The 20,036-nt window shown below is 38.6% G+C and overlaps 1 protein-coding gene across 8 annotated transcripts in view; it reads right to left on the bottom strand.

Annotated features, from left to right (window-relative positions):
- Ppp6r3 (protein phosphatase 6 regulatory subunit 3) overlaps positions 1–20,036 on the bottom strand; it is a 153,387-nt gene that overhangs the window by 25,385 nt on the left and 107,966 nt on the right. For 2 of the 8 annotated variants that reach the window (XM_004627125.2, XM_023710640.1), the window contains exons 13-18: positions 19,389–19,504; positions 17,304–17,389; positions 10,438–10,524; positions 4,665–4,762; positions 2,936–2,990; positions 1,973–2,103 (exon numbers count right to left, since the gene is read on the bottom strand). In XM_004627125.2, the coding sequence (XP_004627182.1) occupies positions 1,973–2,103; positions 2,936–2,990; positions 4,665–4,762; positions 10,438–10,524; positions 17,304–17,389; positions 19,389–19,504 (573 nt within the window). The remainder of the gene's footprint in view (positions 1–1,972; positions 2,104–2,935; positions 2,991–4,664; positions 4,763–10,437; positions 10,525–17,303; positions 17,390–19,388; positions 19,505–20,036) is intronic. The other 6 variants (XM_023710637.1, XM_004627126.3, XM_004627127.2 and 3 more) reach the window with 6 other exon arrangements.

The raw sequence follows: 20,036 nt of genomic DNA on the forward strand, positions 1-20,036 counted from the left end.
TGGGGATCGAACCGCGGTCCCTGTGCTTTGCCAAGCTTGTTTCAAGTAGGTGCTTTAGACCACTGAGCCATCTCTCCAGCCCCTGTTGTGCTTTCTTTTGGCCTTCATTTGGCATTTTTTATGATTTGATTTTACTTCCTTTTTGTTTTGCTACCATTAGCTCCTAGTTTTGCTGTTTTAGTGACTGCTTGAGGGTGTTTCATGTTCTATCATCAAGTGATTCAGAGAACAACCCAAATGTCCAGTAATAGGAAAATACATACACAAATTGTAGTACTCTCATTTCATGGAATACTTAATACCAATAAAAAAGAATGAGCTATTACATTAATATATATTACAGCTATCAACACATTATATAGTTCTCAAAGTAATTATGTGGAAAAGTATATAATGTACTATTTCATTTATGTAACTCTGAAATCACAAACTAAATGAAGAGAGATTAACAGAACAGGAAGGGATTAAGGCTTTATAAAAGGGCATAAGACAACTTTTGGGGCTGAAGAGATAGCTCATGGTCTTTATTAGGATGACAGTTTCATGAACTATATGCTGAAACTCACCACCCTATAATTTTAAAATGCAGTTTGTTGTATGTCAATCATATCAAAATGAAATTATTTTGTTTCAGTTACTGAAACAAAAAACATTCTTTCATCCTGTGTTCTTTCTGGTATTGAGTGCCAACTCCCCTAGGACACAGTTTTCCTTCCATAATTGACCCTCTGTGAATGCGCTACATCTCTGTCATAAAATATAAGGCCAGTTTGTCACCAGAGGAGAAACAGCAATATGCTATGGCCCGTTAGTAAATCCATGCACTATAAAAACAAAATCTCATAGTAAATGGTGATAAACAAATCTGACTGATCTTTGTCTTTAGCAAGTCAGCATGAAGATATCTCTGGCTCTGGCTGTCTGGCTTAAAAAAACAGCAGTTATCTTGCCATCCACATGCAGAGCTAACGCACCACCTCAACGATGGTATGGTAAAGTAGGAATAGATGAAAGAGCTGGTAGAGTAGAAATAAGTGAAAGAAATTAAGCCTAAAATCTTGGTTAAGCTGGTATCAGATCTAACCTATGATAAAAATATACCTTTTCTTGCTGAAGCAACTGCCAAGTCTTCAGTAACCAGTGGCAAGAACAGTCTTAAGAGACAAACTTAACTGTAGGCACACTCAAGGAATAGACAACTCCGATGGACTCTCCAGGAAGAATAAGATGCTCAAGAGATGGGAGAGATTGTACTTTCCATTTACACCCTTCTTGTTCTCTTTGGATTTTTATGCCATGGGAAAACATTACATACAATAAAAATGAAAATTCAACTACTGCCACTCATCATTCATTCTCTCTGAACTATGAAGATTTTCATAATGAATATCATGTAACAAGAACTCTTGAGTAAGAAGGTTGTGAATTAAGAGTGACTTAAAAGTGAAGAAAAAGAATTAAGACGCATAATGTACACGTACAGATTCCCCATAATGAATCTAATTACTGTGTATTATAAACAGGTACTACTAAAAATTAAAACATTTTAAAAAGTGATTTTAAAAAAAGGGTCAGGGTTGACACAGATGATGTGAACTGAGAAGACCCCCATCATTTAAAATAAGATTAACTTTTAGAAACAATTTGAGGCAATTATGTAAGTGGGCTGCTGCTACATTAAAGGAATATTAATCTACTTAAAAGCATGGCATGATAGAGCACCTTTCCCATACAAATGCTGGGTCACAACACCCCTGAACAATGACTACGTATCTGCAGGATGTTTAAGCATTTTACTATGGTGGTGGCACTGCAGACCAGAGAACTGGCCCATCCCTTCAGCAGGCACTTCCTCTGACCTTGATAAAAGCACTGAGCTCTAGGGTAAGTATATGTTTGGTGAGGATACATAACGTCTCTCATAATAATCAACTGCTATGTACAATTTTGAGTGTAATGAACTATCTTTCACCTGGATCTTCTTTGGGATTCTGGTGTAAATGCAATATGCTTTTCCTCCCAGATATCCTCCTCATCAGAGCCACCATCATCAAACTGCTGTATTCTTTCCTTACAACATGCTTCAAACAAGGCGATATTTCCCTAAATAAAAACAAGAATGAGGGAAACAAAACAAATTCAAACTATTTTCTCCCCGAAGTTATCAACATAATTTTTGTATTGCTTTAAAGAAATATATATATATGAATCTAATATTACTATATATATATATATATATATGTATATATATATATACACACACACACACACACGAAATTCCTCTAAAAAAGACCGAGTTCAAAGCCAGCCTGCAGGAGGCCTATACCATCCCCTCTCCTCACAAACTCGCGTCACTTGGTGAGAACAACAGTATGAGACCAACAACTTCCTCTGCCCTGGAGATGCAATGCCAGCTCTGGCCAACAAGGAAAAGAAAGCTGTGTTCTCTCTGATTTCACCTGTCTTGCTAAGCAGCAATGAGCTGCCATGGCCCCAATCAGCTGTTTCTACAACATACGTCAGCAAATAAATCAGTGGTCTCACTTGCTAACCAAATTAAATTCAAGGCTGTGGCTATTCAAATACCGTGATGGTCTTAAGTGTTTCCAAAGCAGCATGATAACGAGACACTGGCCCTGACCCCGGGAAAAGAGAGATAACCTACAGTCTTGCTTTTACAGTCAAAGGTCTACGCTGCCATCACCAGGGACCCTGGTCTTATTAGCCCTGTTACATTTAAGACACGACTGCAAACTCATGCCCACAGCTGCCAGGGGGGCATCGGGAATGGGTGATACACGTGATGTCAACCTAACATATGGGCTCCCAGTGATGAAGGCAACTAACACTTGGTACCTCACAGTAACCAATTCCACCTTGTGCTTTCTACCTCTTATATGCCATGTTATTTACGACAGAAAATATTTATACTTACGCTTTCATTTGTATTGAGAGTAAAGTTGATGTCTGATACCCGATCAAAAGAAACACTGTAAAAAAAAAAGTAAGACTTGTTAATTACCTAGATGCTCCTAGAACAGTATTAATAAAATTTTCTTAAAAATATTTACATTATCATGGAATTTTCTATATACACAGAAAGAAATTTTCTTACTTTAAATGATTAATTTAACATAATTTAATGTAATGCAATGATGTAATTTCCCATGGTATTAAGAAATGCCTTCAGGAGGGAAGGGTGAGATGGAAGCCTTTAGAGACATAAGCCACTAAAACACTTGGAAAACCTTCATAGAAAGAACTGATAGTACCCATGACAACTGTGGTTCCACTGACCATACTAATAATACACCTCAAAAGAAATTACTTGCAGAGAAGAATCTAGTCAAACTACAAAAAAAGTACAAAACTATGGGTTGGCGCTGAGCTTTCTCCAGTTATGGCCACTGCATCCACAAAATACATAGGCATCCTTAAAATCTTACACTGCAACAAAGCACAATCCAGAAAGATCGTAGGGAGTAAAACTTATAGCCCACTGAACTACTTTTTTGAGCTGGCAAGGCTATCTCATAATTCTTAAGATATGTTCTAATAATCACTGTTTTAAGCAGCAAGTTTCACAGAGAAGATGGGATTCCTGGCTATGACGCTGTCAGACTCGAGAAAGGTCAACGCTGAGACATCAAGTGGGCAATATGGGGACTGCAGGTTCTGGTATGAGGTGGGGAAACAAAAAGGTAACCTTGTGGAGTTTTCCTGCTCTTTTAGTATTGAGACAAACTAGGCAGCTGAAAGACTTCATCTTCTGCTATTTACAGTGCAGTCTCTGTTCCATTATGCCAGGACATGTCCATGGCATGGAGAGTGCTGTAATTTTTTTTTAACTTCTCACATACTATAAACTACAATTTGTGGTGAATAATAGTGGATACCAAGTATGCACAAGGCTAACTATGATCTTCCCTGAGAGATGACACCCAGTTATTTAAAAGTCAGTTGCAAATTTTTGTTCAACTTTGTTCTCTGTAAGGTGTAATGCTCATTTCAAAAACACTACATGTGTCTCCCTTCTCCCAAGGTAAGGTGCTAAATCACTGGTATTCACTTCTGTGTGTCACGTACACATTTTCTGTTCACGGATACTGTGCACTGTTACCCTGTGTAATTCCTACTGTGCCTGTTACCTTGATTACAGAATGAATGATTTCACTATATGGCTCTCCTCAAAGCCCAAGTTTTTCTTATATAAGGTTCCTAGAAGACCACATACATACAGGGCAAGCAGCTCCTGTCAAATTGGTCATCTGCTGGAATAAAAAACTCTATCATTCATTCTGTAAGTGAACACACCTCAAACCAAGTAATGAATAGCACAGGGCTAAGTACTTCAGGTAACACTACTTAACACTGCCTAGAAGAGCAGAATGATGACTTGGGCTCCTAAAAGAAGGATAACCTAGTAAGAAAAAAGCTCTGTGAAAGAGGTCAAGTCCAATGTCTTTAACTAGTCAGCCTCAAGGCTGGACCTGGCTTAAATTATTAGGTGCCACAAAAAGAGACTATTCTTTCCAACTCAAGAATGCTACCAGAGAGACCCAAGAACCCAACACAATTTAAAAAAAAAAAAAAAAAAAAAAAAAATCTCACCAAAAAACCCACCAGTGCATGAGGCAATCATAGAAACAGGAAAACATACTCACTTGCCAATGTCATCTTGGTCTGCGAACTTCTCATCGTTGAAGCCAAACTGGTCAATAAAATTGGACGTCATTTGTTGCATCTGATAATCAGAAAAGGCCTGGCAACCCCAGGACCAGTGACAGTGATATCATGATTCTAATGACATTCTACACACTATTTGCCCATTTGTGTTCCAGAAATCATCTTATTTATGTAGCCATATGGCTTTAAAAGTTGGTGTGTTTTTCTAAAAAAAAAATCAAATAATTTCAGACACATTTTGCCAAAAAAGAGGTAATGTTTGAAATTTGGGCCACAAATTGTTCCCATGTACATATCACTGTAAAAAAAATGAGGAAACCCAAGTGGCCACTATCTTGTACTGTTTAGACACAGACTTAAGTCTTATTTCAAGAAGTAACTGAGTGACATGCAGCAGTCTGAAATTATGAGGTGTCAGTCACCTCAGACACAACCAACTTTACCCTAAGATTCAACTTGTACCAACTCCCCCCACCTCCCTCCTTGTCATTTTCCATCCCCAATTCACCAGAACAAAACAACATAAGAGGAAAAACAACTGACAAACACAATCATGATCCTACAAACAAAACATTTATGAAGAGTTAACTAAAAAAAATCTTAGAGGCTAGAAAGAATGTAAGAAGTTACTTCTACACTACCTACCTTAGGTAAAAACCAGAAGGTTTTAACCCTTTGAAATCATTCAAGAAAGCTTAGAACACTAGCAGGCCCATGGAAAAGCCAGTTGTTTCTTTTCATCATTATCTAGTGAACACCAAATTCACTTGGGTTTCCTTAGTTGAAAAATGGGGGAATGTTGTGGACTCCACAAAAATATTGATTCTCTGAGTTTGAACAAGTGGGCCCAAGAACAAGTAAAATTAGGGAGTATGTTGATTAACAAGAATACAGAATACATGAAGACAAGCAATTGTCACTTTGTTACACTATTCCAACACTAAATACAAGACCACAAAACACAGTGTGTGCTGCCCATGGTCAGCACTGCTGTTTCCTAAGGGCAGCCCCACAAGGGCAGCAGGAGAAGGTGTTAGCTGAGCTGAGGCACGTCTGCAGCCACTTGTTGGGAAGGAGGCAACTCCCACCCCTGATCCCCAAATCAAAGTGACTTTTCCTTGGGTCCACAACGAGGAGAGACCACAGATTTCACCCTGCAGATGCACACTACAGAAATACCTTTACCATTAATTCCTAATGACTCATGCTGGTGGCAGGGAATTATGGCATGGATAATCCATACTATAAGTAATTTAAAAATAAACCTTGTATATTTGGCTTTGGAAGGTATCTTTTGCTTAGATCTGGAAAAAAACTGTATCTAGCTAGGATACACAAAGAGAATCACTGTATCACTTTCCTCTCATGCAATACAGTACACACCCGCTACCCCGTGTTCATTCACACCTCTACGCTATCCCTCTTTTCTGGTCCACAGAAATGATACTATATGAGTACATGGGGACTTGCTATTTGTTAGTTAGGTCTGATGTCTTTGCAGAGGTAACTTGGCAGAACCACACTGGGTAAGGCACAGACTACAAACCAAGGCTGAATCGTGGAGACTTGGTTGCAAACAGTAGAATGGGACAAGTTCTGGGTTTAGAGTTCAGATTGAGGTACATGAATGGAAAATATGGGGCCAGGGAGATGGTTCAGTAGAATAAGCACTTGCCAGGCAAGCGCAAGGGCCTGAGTTCAATCCCTGATTATGCAAAAAAGAAAAGAATGATAGGCAGTGTTCACATGCATTAAATAAAAAAAGAGAAACCAACTCCTCTGAATGGCAGTCTTAGCTTCGATAAGAATATTTGGTACTTCTGACCAGTGAGATAGCTCAGTAGATTAAGTGCCTGCTTAGGCAAGCTCCGGGACCATTTGATCCCAGGCATCACATGCCATGCTGGCCCCGCCCCGGGTACACTGAGCTGGTCACCAAGATCAGGCATGGTAGCGCACACCTGTAATGCTGAAAACAGGAGTCCAAGCTGTGTAGTGAGAACCTGTACCAAGTACACTGGAAAAAAAAAAAAAAAATGTTTGGTACTTTCAAAATGTGCTAAACAACCATGCAGTCATTTTGCTGAGCAAGCAGCATAAGCCAGACTCCAAGCTTATGCACAAGATATCTGTTACAAAAGGGAAGGGTCATTCTCAGTCCACCCCCACCCTCACTTCATTTTTTTGGTACCTTGATGATCAACCACATTATGACTGTTCTGGGTCACTGTAAAAAGGAAGAAATGTTCTCCGAAGTGTTTCTATACGTAAATTCTTTTTTTTTTAAATTTTATTTTATATATGTGTGTGTGTGTGTGTGTGTGTGTGTGTGTGTGTGTGTGTACGCGTGTGTGGCCAGCTCAGCCCACCAGGGGGCGGGGCTGGCTGGCATGTGTTGCTGGGGGATTGAACCAGTCTCTGCTAAGCTTGTTCTAAGTAGGTGCTTTAGACCACTGAGCCATCTCACCAACCCTTAAATTCTTTATAAATAGTGTATCAGATGTGTATACATACATATGTACATATAAATATACATGTACAGATAAGACATTCACCTTTACACATATATTTCTACATTCTCTCCACCCAGAAACACATATACAGCAACTGCCAGTCACTAGTAACTTCATAAAGTAATTAAAAAGGAAAAAATGACAAAGCTTATAGTCCTAATTATTTCCAGGTCTAACTTAACTTTTTTCTTTTGTATTTTAGGGAAGGGTCTATAGGGTGTTCAGGGTTTCACTACTAGATTGGGACTTGCAGTGATCCTCCTGCTTACAGCCTCCCCAAGAGCTGGGATTACAGGTGGGCGCCACCACACCCAGTCTTAATTGCTGTCTCAGCACACCCTGGGGGCAGGGTCAGCAGGGCAGGCCTGGGGATCAAACCTCTGGCCCCTGTGTCTGCTTGCAGGCACTTTGATTTGCTGAGTTATTTGGCTGGCCCAGGTTTATTTTAACTTTGAAGAATATACAAACCAGTAAATAAATCATGTTTCAAATTGAATTTTTTACTACTAAAGCTGTCAAAACATACGAACCCACATAAATGAAGATTTTTAACTATTTTTTAACTTAAAATTTTTTAACTTTAAATTTTTTAATTTTAAGTTAAACTATTTAACTTTGTATCTTTGAGACATCCATATCTGTAAAGCACTATAGACCATGTAATTATAAATCACACTTTCCAATACTATCATTCTGGTCAATATCAGAGACTGTTCAAGGCTCTGATGAGAAGTGAGTTGATCATGATCAGTACCTGTATGAGGTGCTGGCCTAATTCTTGACACTGTAGAGAAAGAACTCTTACTCCATGCTTCTTGAAGCAGAATTATAATGGGGAGTCAACACTAGATGTTAAGAAACCAGAAAGGACCAAGAGTCCAGAACAAAATGCACATGTGGTAAGATTATGTGGCAAGACACTACCTACATCACATATAGTTTCAGCAATGATATGGTTATTAACTAGTTGAACAACCTGCCCTGAGTTCTCTTTTTTTTTGGCAGAACCAGGGATTGAACTCAGTCCTTTGTGCTTGCCAGGCAAGTGCTTATTCTACTGAGCCATCTTCCCGGCCCCCTGAGTTCTCTGTAATCAAGGGACTGGTCAACAGGAAGTCAAAACTTCAAATATGAATGAGAAATTTGATGTCTGCAAATTGTAACAGAGATTATGATGAAACTCTTTTTTTTTTTTTAATGATGAAACTCTTTACAAAATCTTTCTTTAAAAAAGGCTCTGGCAGGGCCAGCCAAATAGCTCAGTGGATCAAAGTGCCTGAAAGCAGGCACAAAGGCTGGGAATGGGCCTGCCCTGCCGGCCCCCACCATGGAGCAAACTGAGATGGCAAATGAAACTGGGTGTGGTGGTGCACGCCTGTAATCCCAGCTCATGGGAGGCTGTAAGCAAGTGGATCACTATGAGTCCAATCTAGTAATGAGACCCTGAATACCCTTTAGTCCTTCCTTTAAAAATAAAAAAATAAAATTAAAACAAAGCTCTGGATCATGTTATCTTCAAAACAATCCGTGGTTAGTTTAAACATGCCAAGGAAAGTTTCCTGGAAACCTGTTGGAAAGTCTCCAGAATGGTCATGACCCTTGAATCTGATATCAAGATAAATAATCGGAACTACTTTCTAGATGCCCTGAAATATTCATTTCTTGTTGGAATTTTGGGCCTGACAGCATATCTCATTGGTAGAATCCATGTCTAGACTATGCATTGTTCTGGGTTAACTCCTAGCACCACTAAAAAAACCAAAAAGTAAAATAGCAGAAAGTTTCAAGCTTACTACCATATTTATAATGTTCAGGGTACTATATTCTCATATATATTTATTCTCTGTCTCCCCCCCAATTCGCTCCCCTACATTTCAATAGGTACCAAATCACTTTGATAACTTATAGTTGATACTACCAAGTTCGGGGGCATAGCAATGATCCAATGGAGTTATTTGGGTTTATTCTTAGGTGAGTTGACTACTGCACTATCCACAGGTGCTTCAGTGAAGAAGCCACTGCCAATGTGTTTCCTGGGGCAATACCAGAGTTCTAGGAACAAAAAAGAGTGACTTCCTATAGGCACAAGGACTCATAATATGCCAAGTGTACCACTAGGGTGGCCAGCACTACCAGAAAGCAAGAAGGCACTGATAATCAACAGCACTCCCTATGGATTCACTGCTCCCTAACTGTACAGTACTTGGGAGCTAACTGCCAAAGGGCAGCAGTGTCAGGAATCAAAAGGAATGCCAGTTGAAACACCACTTCAGACCTATCTAGAAAAGGCAAATGCTAATCTCTACCAAAATCAAGCAATTGCTTAGCCCCCAAGTTAACAGACAGATAACCTGGAAGTCAAAGACCAGTCAGCACTAAGCACCAGGAGCTTTGTCCAGGTACTAGTAAAAGATGAAGCTTAAAGACTGAGTAAAAAGAAGCCAAGCAACATTCAGGGTGAGAAGGGATGGCCTTAATTCTACTGTCACACAAAAGCAATTATGCCAAGACTTTCTGGTCCTGGTTTTAAGGACCATTTCCATATAAAGGTTTGATCACTTGCTACAGAGCTTCTGTTTTTAGCTCCCAAACTTGCTACTTAGAAGAAAAATAAACATTATATGGATGATAAATCAATGTGCTTATTAGTTCTAGCATTCCTAACAGATTAAAAGCAGCTAATAAATGGAGATGAATCTGCAGCAGAGAAGTAGGGGTAGCAATGCATTATTTCAACTAAAACTAAATACATATGTCACTGTAAATAGAATTTACAAGGTATTAGAAACATACCATTGATGGAAAGGATTATTTTAATAAGCCATTTGGTTCAGGATACTGCTAAAAGTTTACTTACATTTTAAAAATCTTATTTCTATTATTCTTTTTATTATTTCTATTATTCTTAATCACACGGCTCTACTATACCAATCTATTTGAATAACTCAACTATTGTAAAGATCTGTGAAACAGGCATGTGTCAGACGATGTGCCAACTACTCCAGCTCCCCTGCAAAGTTACTTCACTAAACGTTATCAGGTATGAAATATTCCCTAGAAATATATCAGTATAGACCTACCTCTACTATACCCAACAATTCCTAAGTGCTTTGACCTAACTAATAAATAACCCAAATCACATTCTCATACATAATCTGACTCCAAACTGATTGACAAATGGCAACTAAACTAAGCATTTAAAATAAAAACAAAGAGCAAAGCTTTAGGCATGACTCACTTGCTGCAAAGAGGAATCCTGTGAGAAACCCGTTTCTTTAAAGTCAATTTCATCATCACTGGATGAATGAATATGGCAGGTTGTAACCTATATGCATAAAAATGTAAACAACTATTTAACATAGAAAAGGTTTTGGACATTTGTATCAGCATTTTTATGGAAAAAAAATGACATTCAGTTTTTCTCTCAATGTGTAACAGAAAAAAACAAAATTAACAGTTAAATTGTCAAACCCACCCAATCATCAAGGGAACATTTCCCTCAGTCTGGCTACTGCCTTTTTCTGTTTATTTCACTTCTTGGTACTAACCACCACTAGAAATCAGATTATTTTTTTAAAAAGACAGGAATTACTCCACTGAAATAATTATTTTATAACTATCACCAATTAAACATTTATAAGGTGAAAAAGGTTCAAGTAATAGTATGTTTGAAACATAAAAATAGTTGCGATATGCCAGGCCTACAGGATAAAACTGCACTCCCCAGGGATTACTAATAGGACACAAGAAAGGTCAGCTTTAAATATAACCATTTCACCTAAAATTCTTCAATTTTCTGTCCACGTTGGCAATGAGCAATAAATATGATGTGATTCAACACCCCAAATCTGCCCAGGAAGATGTCCCCTCCTACACCCAGTAATTCTCAACAATTAAAAAACAGGTATGAAGTGCTCATGTATGTCACATAAAATTAGGACAAGGTAAATGTGTAATCATGAACCAATATACACAAATGACCAAGTACTACGAATAGTAACTAGTATATAGCAAGTGATAAATATAAGCGGCTTATAAAATTCTAAAAACAAGCATTGTACTTACGGGTAACCTGCACTGTATTATCTGAGGTATTTATTCTTACTTTTTACAGAACTGCTTTGGGCAGAGAATACAGTCCTTAGGGGAAAACATAAGCATCTGCCACTTGATGTTGCTGGTAACATAAGGGAATGCCTAGTGGGAACTTTTGGGACTGGCCTAGTCTGCTCCAGAAGCTGTTCTGATGTTAGTTCAAGAAACCCAGAGTACAATCCAAATAGGCTTTCTGAAGTATGGTTTGTAAAGTTGTCAATAAAAAACTGCCAAAGTATGATTAAGATCTTGTCCTTTTAGAGATCTTTGGTAAAGTATATAGCACTTGTATTCTACTTATGAATCTGGCCTGAAAAAATCAGGTGTACAGTTTGTTATCACTGAAGAACATCTACTTGGATCAACAGTAGCTTCAGGAAGTTATTAGGGTCTCAAGGAAATGGGGATGGCCAGGAAAGTCCAACCTGTGTGTAGCTATGTTCTTAACACAATCTTATCTTAAGACAATTCTATCTAAATTATTTCCTCAAGGGTATTTACAATGTTTTTTCTCTAAAAATAAACAAGTTTATCAATTACTATTAAAAATAATACAATGCATGCATACATTCATGGAGAATCTGATTCTACCTTTTGGCTTCAGGTTAAAACAATAAAATGAGCTAAAAAGAATAATTTACCCATGGGGGAAACTCACGAATCAGAATTACAAAAATCAAACTCCTAATGTATATTTTCACACAAACTCCTTCTGAGCCATCTCCTGCTCAGGAAATGCCACCTTCCCTATTCTTCAGCTAAATCCCTCAGTCTCCTCTAACTGACTCACATATGTTCCACCTGGCTTTAACATGTAACTTAAACTGCCATTAATCTTCATCAAGTCTACTATTAGCTCACTAGGGCAAGTCATCTAACCCCTCCCCTGCTCAGGAAGCAGTTTGTAAGGCTTCTGCTCTTAACTCTTGCTCATCTACAGCCTGCCACCACCAGCCATAGTAATGTTTCAAAGCTGGACATCAAATTATGCTTTTTTTTTTTTTTTTTAAAGTTCAAAACCCAAAAGGTTCTCATCTCAGCAAGATTTAACCAAACCAAACCAAACCAAACCAAACCAAACCAAACCAAACAAGATGCTCCCCATGGACTACAGAGCTATACAAATTCTGGCTGCTCAGTGTCTCTGGGGCCTCCTGTTTTCCTACTTTCTCCCTTGCCTGCTTATTACAGGTAGACACACTAGCAACAATCCAAACTTGGAGCCCCTGCACTCTAGTCCTTCCAATTCTTGGTGAGGTTCTCCTGAACCTAATTTTACATTGCACTCTTGCCCAAATTATTCTTTTAATTCTTTGCAGAGTGTTACTACTTGTTTAACCATCTCCATGAAGTACAATTTTTTGCTAATACTGCTTAGTACTATTATCCTGTGTCTTGCTCATAGTAGGCACTCAAATACTGAATTAATGAATGTTGATAAACATTCAATGGGAACAAATGCAACAAAAGTTAATGCATACATAAAAACATTTTTTGCCAAGCTCAATGTATGCTAAGTGAAATATGCAATACTTTTTAATATCTATCTATCTATCTATCTATCTATCTATTTATTTATTTATTTATTTATTGTGTGTGTGTGTGTGTGTGTGTGTGGCCAGCTCAGCCCACCAGGGGGCGGGGCTGACTGGCATGTGGTGCTGGGGGATTGAACCGTGGTCCCTGTGCTTTGCTGAGCTTGTTCTAAGTAGGTGCTCCAGACCACTGAGCCATCTCACCAGCCTGAAATATGCAATACTCTGCTATAGGAAAAAAATCTTCTGAGATTTTGCTTTCTTTCATAATAGTTTCAGGTTTATTATCTATTGCTAGAGAAAAAACAAATAGGTGATTTCTTCATTTAGGCTGCCAAAGAAAACTATGAGTATGATGTGATTATTAAATCTAGCTGACTCTTACTCCTTACTTAGTGTGGTCTCTCTGCTCCCATGGTGGTTCCACTGCCAGCCTCTGACCCCTGCCTACCCTAGGACTGGCAACAATTAACTTTCGCTTCCACTTCAGGCATTTCATACATGAAATGCTCCTGCCACTGTACATTCTCTACATAGATTCTCTGTCAATGCTAGGAAATAAGCACCAACACTTTTAAAATGCATTTTGCCTAATGGAGACAGATACTCAAGGATGAAACTCAATTTTCCAAACCTAATACAAAGTATTTCATTATCTAACTCTTTCTAAACCCTAGCCAATTTTTGCAGCTTGAGGGCTTACTGAAAACAAGACTTTGTATAAAATTACAAACCCAAAGTTTATTTATAATAAACCTTCAAAACAAAAATCTAGGCAGTATATGAATCTACTGTGCATATATTTTTGATACACTGGATAAGACTAAAGCACTTCAAATATCTTAAAAGAGTTTAATGAAAATGCTACAGTAGAAGCAACAGGAGTTGGTGGCTGAAAGACATTGTCTTCTATAAGCAATGAAGACTTCAGGGCAGGGGCCCGCAGAACAGGTAAGTATTAAGTGTATAAGTGAGTATATCTTTGCTGTAAGAAGAAAAGCAAGCACAGGCCAGGGCTATCATATGTACTAACTTAAGCTATGAACACATCTGAAACAAACTTCTGAAAGATACCTGAACTACACTAAAATCAACTAAGTAAAAGCAACAGATTTAATCTATCTACCTGAAAAAGGAGCAGGGATAAGAAATCTATTATCTTTGGTGATGAATGGTTAAAAAGGCAAGTGCTTTTACTAAGGCCATGTACTACATTCATGTGTGGGTACTCTTGTCACTTTTCCAAGAGTAAGCAAAGCCCACTGTATTTATCAAGTTGTGTTTACAGAAATATTTGCAATACTTATTTCCCCAGAAGAAGGTACCCAACCCCACTGAGATATAACCTGAAAACATTCTATACTTGAAAATGAAGAACCTGGAGGGTCCAATCTCTTGGTGGTCTGGCAATAATATATAAGCATCCCTAAAATGTGAGTGATCTGCTGCCCTTAAATACAATACAGAATTTGGGCATGGTGGGTTAAGCCTGTAATTCCAGTACTCAGGAGGCTGAGGCAGGAGAATGGCCTAAGTTTGAGGTCAGCCTTGACTCATCATGAGCTCAAGGCCAGATTGAACTACATAGCAAATGCTTATCTCAAAAAAAAAATCAAATCAAAACAAAATAAACAACAAAAAAACCCTACAACACAAAATTCCCCACTGGAAGGATGCCCAACTAAATGGAGACAGTATTTAGAAAATAATGGGGGAGCGGGGGAGAGACACAGCAAGATAGCTCGGTGGTAAGTGCCTGCTTAGTCAAGTTTAGGCAAAAGATTCCCAGCACCACATGCTGCACCAGCCCCACCCACAGGGTAGGCTGAGCTGGCCAAAAAATATAAATAAATAAATAAATATTTGGGATCAAACAACTGAAGTCTTGAGAGCAATCTTAAAGCCTCGATAGGAAGCAGAATTACAGAGTAGGGCTAATTCAATGGGAAGTCAGTAATGCTAATAGGTCTCTTATAAACCTGACCATCTTTGTTATATACACCTTCTCCCCATTTCATCTTACTATAGAATGTCTATAATCCATGTATGGTGCTGTAAATGAATTGTACTTCACCTCAGGTGACAGATGGAGCTCATATCATTTCAACACAGGTGTAAATGTCTTCATGTCTGGCTCAGAGGAGGACCGGACACATTCTTCATTGCATATCCATGCCTCTCCATGAGGTATACAGGTATTTATACAGTCACAGGATAGATTTACTGGCAGTATATAATGAAACCAAGTGTTGACCAGACTGCAATGAAATCCTCCTCTACTGCAGAGCTCCTCATGAAGTCTGCTTTTTTTTTTAAGCCTAAGTTTTTGACATCTACTTTTCAAATCAATCAAAGGATAATTTTAACAAAAAATTCCTAAACAAAACCAGGGTATTCTTTCTTTTCTTTTTCTTTTTTTTGCAGAACCGGGAATTGAACTCAGGCCCTTGCGCTTGCCAGGGAAGTGCTTATTCCACTGAGCCATCTCCCCGGCCCCAGGGTATTCTTTTATTTTATTTTATTTTTGTTTTTGTGTGTGTGTGTGTGTGTGTGTGTGTGTGTGTGTGTGTGTGTGGCCAGCTCAGCCCACCAGGGGACAGGGCTGGCTGGCATGTGGTGCTGGGGGATTGAACTGCGGTCCCTGCGCTTTACTAAGCTTGTTGTAAGTAGGTGCTTTAGACCACTGAGCCATCTCACCAGCCCTGGTATTCTTAAATATGCCTTCATATACTAAGAAACAAAGAAAAAGCAATATAAGAAACAAGAAAAAATATATGTAAGAAAGAAGAAAAATGTATGTAAGAAACAACGAAACAACAAAATTCTCTTTTATGAGAACATGTGGCCTGCATTTTTGGGGGGTATACAGGTAACTGAGCTCAGGACCTTGCACCTGCCACGCAGGCACTTGTACCATTGAGCTATATTCCCAACCGTGGTGTGCATTCTTTACAAGGAGTCAATCACAACCTCTAAAATTAAATGATTAGATCTCATAGTATGGGAGAGGACAAGTTTCAATACATAAAAAACAAACAACAACAACAAAACAACCCCCCCAACAACTTTAATTACTCAGAATTCTCAGGTTAGGTGATATAATGGGTAGTATTTAACCCTGTTTAATATTTTAACCAATTTGGTTAATTAAAATAAAATACAAAAAACCAACTCAACCCAAACCAAACAAACAAAACCTCAAGCCCCTAAAAGCTATTTACAATGCGTAATATGCTCCAAAAAGTGACTTGTGACTTTCCTTGATGACCCACAGCTGCCAATAGGAATATTAGTTTCTCTACTGGGGCTGTCACATAAAGAAACAAGCGGGGCCCACAGACTCATTTTAATTCAATGTCCCCATGCAGTTTCCCTTTCACAGTTACCTCTGTTTCATAATTACTTCAACTCTTCATACTTTCGAAACAACTTTAAAAAGCCCTTATGCTACTACTGTGTCCTGACTGGAAAAAGCATCAAATCTGTTAAGTCTACCACATAGGAGGCACAGGTCCTTGAAGGAGTGTGACACAGGATGTCCTAGGGCAGTGGGCAAATTTTTAGGGTTCGATAATACAAACAGCCCACTGCAGCATGCATGTCATACGTTCACCATTATGGTCAAAAGGACACTCTGGCTTTCAAAACCTGCTTCACTCTTGTTTTGAAGTTAGGTACTGAACAGACAGGCTGCCAGGTAACTGATATAGGACACTGTTATTATATACTAGAAATTCAAGGGTATAGCTGCTAGATTTCAAATAATAAGTTAAATGTTGGATGGCACTATTTTTAAACCAAGGCTTATGAACTGGCATATGCTTACAAAAGAAAATGCTTCTCTATCTTTAAAAGCAAAACCAAACAATACTTACCTCAACCTTACCGTGTTAAAAAACAAAAATACATTCCAAAGTCCAATATAATTTTTTAAAAAATTATCAATGCCATTATTCCCTGGCTGAAAGTAACAATTTTGTTAAAAATTTTAAGACTACAGAGAGTTTCAAAGTCATCTACAAGGTTTTCCCTCACTGAGGATGACCTAAAATGAGGATAAGCTCAACTCAATTAGTATTAAAAAATATCTACGGACTTGTTTAGGAATTTTAAGCACTTAGGGTTATCTGAGGCATAAGGCAATAAACCCCACTGAGTAAGAAGAAGGCTACTGTTAAGCTACTGAGGGAACAGGGCATCAGGGAAAACAGCAATATGATGTGAAGTAGGAATCTGTGGTTTTTCAGTATCTTTCTGTCATCCAAGGCAGGTAATTAGGAGTTGACCAGACAACTTAGCAAAAGTACTGTGAATACTGACTTCTCTTCCAGAGTAGCAAATGTGAACTTATCCTCAGCCCATTTAGTGGGCCAAATTTTACATTTTTCTGAATAAATAGGTATAGTCTAAGCGCACTGAAAAAACAAAAAAACAAAAAACAAAAAAATCAGAAGTGTAACCTTGTAAAACCTACTAGATCTACCGTGTTCCTCTTGTTCGTTTCTCCTAAGGAGCTTGTGCAGAATGTCTCCCATCGCTCTCTGACTTCGTCTGGAAGATCTTCAGAGTAAGAAAAGGAAAAAAGCATTATCACCACAGTGACCATGAGGAAGACTAGAGTGGATGGTCATGCAGAGCAGCCTGTCTTTTTCACTGAGGGCAGGTAAGCAAGCCCATCAGCTTAGGAGCTAGCAATAGCCTGCCCACTGCACTGATAGAAAGGAAGCAGAAAATGTCAAACAGGTAGGGAGTCAATTTTTCCCACAGGGAAGAAAGTTTAGGAAACATTGCAAATGACAGCTCTTATACTTTTGCAAGACACTATGATGGCACCTGGCTAATAATGTCCTACAGAACCCTATTTGGCTTCCCAAATTCATCTAAGATAATGTCTCTTAAATGCTTAAATGCCTGCCTCATAAGCCGACATATGGGATATACATATGTTGTGACTATATATAAAGGACATATAATTAGTTTTCTGTGAAAATGAAACTATGGCTGTAATTTTAGAGGCCTAAATGGAAAATCTCAAAATTATGGCTTAAACATCTAGCATAGGTGCATTCTCATTTGAGCACACACACACTGCCAGGCAAGCAACTTAAAAAAAACAAAACAAAACAAAAAAAACTTGAATCATATTACATAACCATTTTTCCTTGGTAAGGACATGAGACCTGGTGAGAAATGACGTAAGAGACTTACACAACTTTCAAGAGGCAAAATTACAGGTGGGCAAGCCCTAATTTTTCTTCTACTGGCTGACTGACAACTAGGCTTTTAGTGTACAGATGTCCCTTGTTTAAAGACTGAGTTCTGGGGCTGGGGAGATGGCTCAGTGGAATAAGCACTTGCCTGGCAAGTGCAAAGGCCTGAGTTCAATCCCCAGTTCTGCAAAAAAAAAAAAAAAAAACCCTCATTAAAGACTGAGTTCCGTTCCTACAATTAGGTTGTTAAATGACTTGATCACTAAATGAGGAATGGTATGTGGTATATACATAACAGTATTCAGAAGAAATTGACCAAAGAAAATTGACCAAACTTGCTGACTTTGCTTTTATTTGTGTGTAACTCTTACATGTGGTACTGCAATGCATAACAACATGAAACTACAGTACTGTACTGTTTAGTACAATAACCAAAAACTGCAATAGTGTACTGTAGAAGAACCCACCATTAGGCCACACTGCTGCTCATGTTCCTGTGTTGTAATTCTAAACAGTAGGTTCTAATTCCAAACAGCATGCTTTGGCAGCAGGTCTGAACAATTTAAACAGGAATGTCATTAGCAGGTTGTTAAATGAGAATTTTCTGTACATTCAACAGGTAATAGCCTCTTGACCAAACATTTTTTAGGAGAAAAATAGATACATTGGGAACAATTGTCAGCACGCTAACTCTGAAGGAACTCTGTCCCAGGGATGTTACAGATTCCTCACACTCCAAGAAGTCTTAGGTCTAGTAGTAATCCACTGGGCAGAAACCTAGAATACAGAGCTCTTGATGCTCTCATTCTGGAAGAGATGGACCTGTGACCTGGGCCCTTGTGTAAAAAGTATTCAGTTTTTCCATGTAATCTTGGGAAAATTAAAAGTTAAATGCTAGTAAAACAAGAGACTCTTCAGAACCAACACCTCTTCCCTTTTTAGTGATACAGATACTAAAGGAAATGGTCAAAAATGTCTTAGTAACCCAATTTAAAGGCAATGAATGCACAAGTGAGATAAAGGGCTTCAGAAGAAAAGTAAAAGCAAGTGTAACTGCAACTCAAGTGGCTCTGCTACCAGCAGAGGAATACTATAAGCTCAAATTCCTCAACAATTTAGCAAGCAATTTTTTTTCACTAATAGCAGGCAATCCCGGGATGCTAAAGTCAGCCAGCATCTACTAAAAGGACAGCAGAGATCCTAATAGAAACACAGTCCAGAACCACATTCAAATCTCTATACAATCTGCAAATAGAAACCCCACAAACAAGCTATTAAAAATGCTATAGTTCTGTTTTACTGCTAACCTTTTTCTGCAAACCAACAGAAATATAGTTAAACGAACTTACCTTTGATAAGCTGCTGTACTAACGCACTGTTGGGCCCCTTGTCTGTACTGTGCACGATACAGTTGGCTATCCTTGTAAGGTGTCCCATGTAACCATGCCGTCTGCCTCCCTCAGCTCTGATAAGGAGAAAGGACAAATATTCAGATCCGTGATTGGAGGGACACTTGGTAAATACTGTGGATTTTTAAAATAATCATTCTGAAGGCCAGCAAGATAGCTCAGCAGTCTAAGTGCCTCCTTAGGTAAGCACAGGGACCAGGGTTCAATCCTTGGCACTACATGCCGTGCTGGGACGGTCCCCAGGAGCACTGGACTGGCCAACCGCACTGGGCGTGGTGGTACATGCCTGTAACCCCAGTACTGGGGAGGCTGAAAACAGGAGGATCACTACAAGTCCAAGCTGCATAGTGAGATCCTGTACCAAATACATAAAAAAATAAACAAATAAATAATCATTCTGAAAACTGAGAGTACTGAAGATTACAATGGGCAGACAAGGGGACATAAGGAACAGAGAATGCAAAAACACCATCAAGTAGCCTGGCAGGGTCACCCTGAAACTGCTCCCTGAAGATTATACAGCAGCCTCATTTAAGATATTCACTCAAATATAAAAAATGATCATGAATTGTCAATAACATAGTATTT

The sequence above is a fragment of the Octodon degus genome, unplaced genomic scaffold (genome assembly GCF_000260255.1).
Source record: "Octodon degus isolate 3935 unplaced genomic scaffold, OctDeg1.0 scaffold00018, whole genome shotgun sequence".
Taxonomy (NCBI): Eukaryota; Metazoa; Chordata; class Mammalia; order Rodentia; family Octodontidae; genus Octodon; species Octodon degus.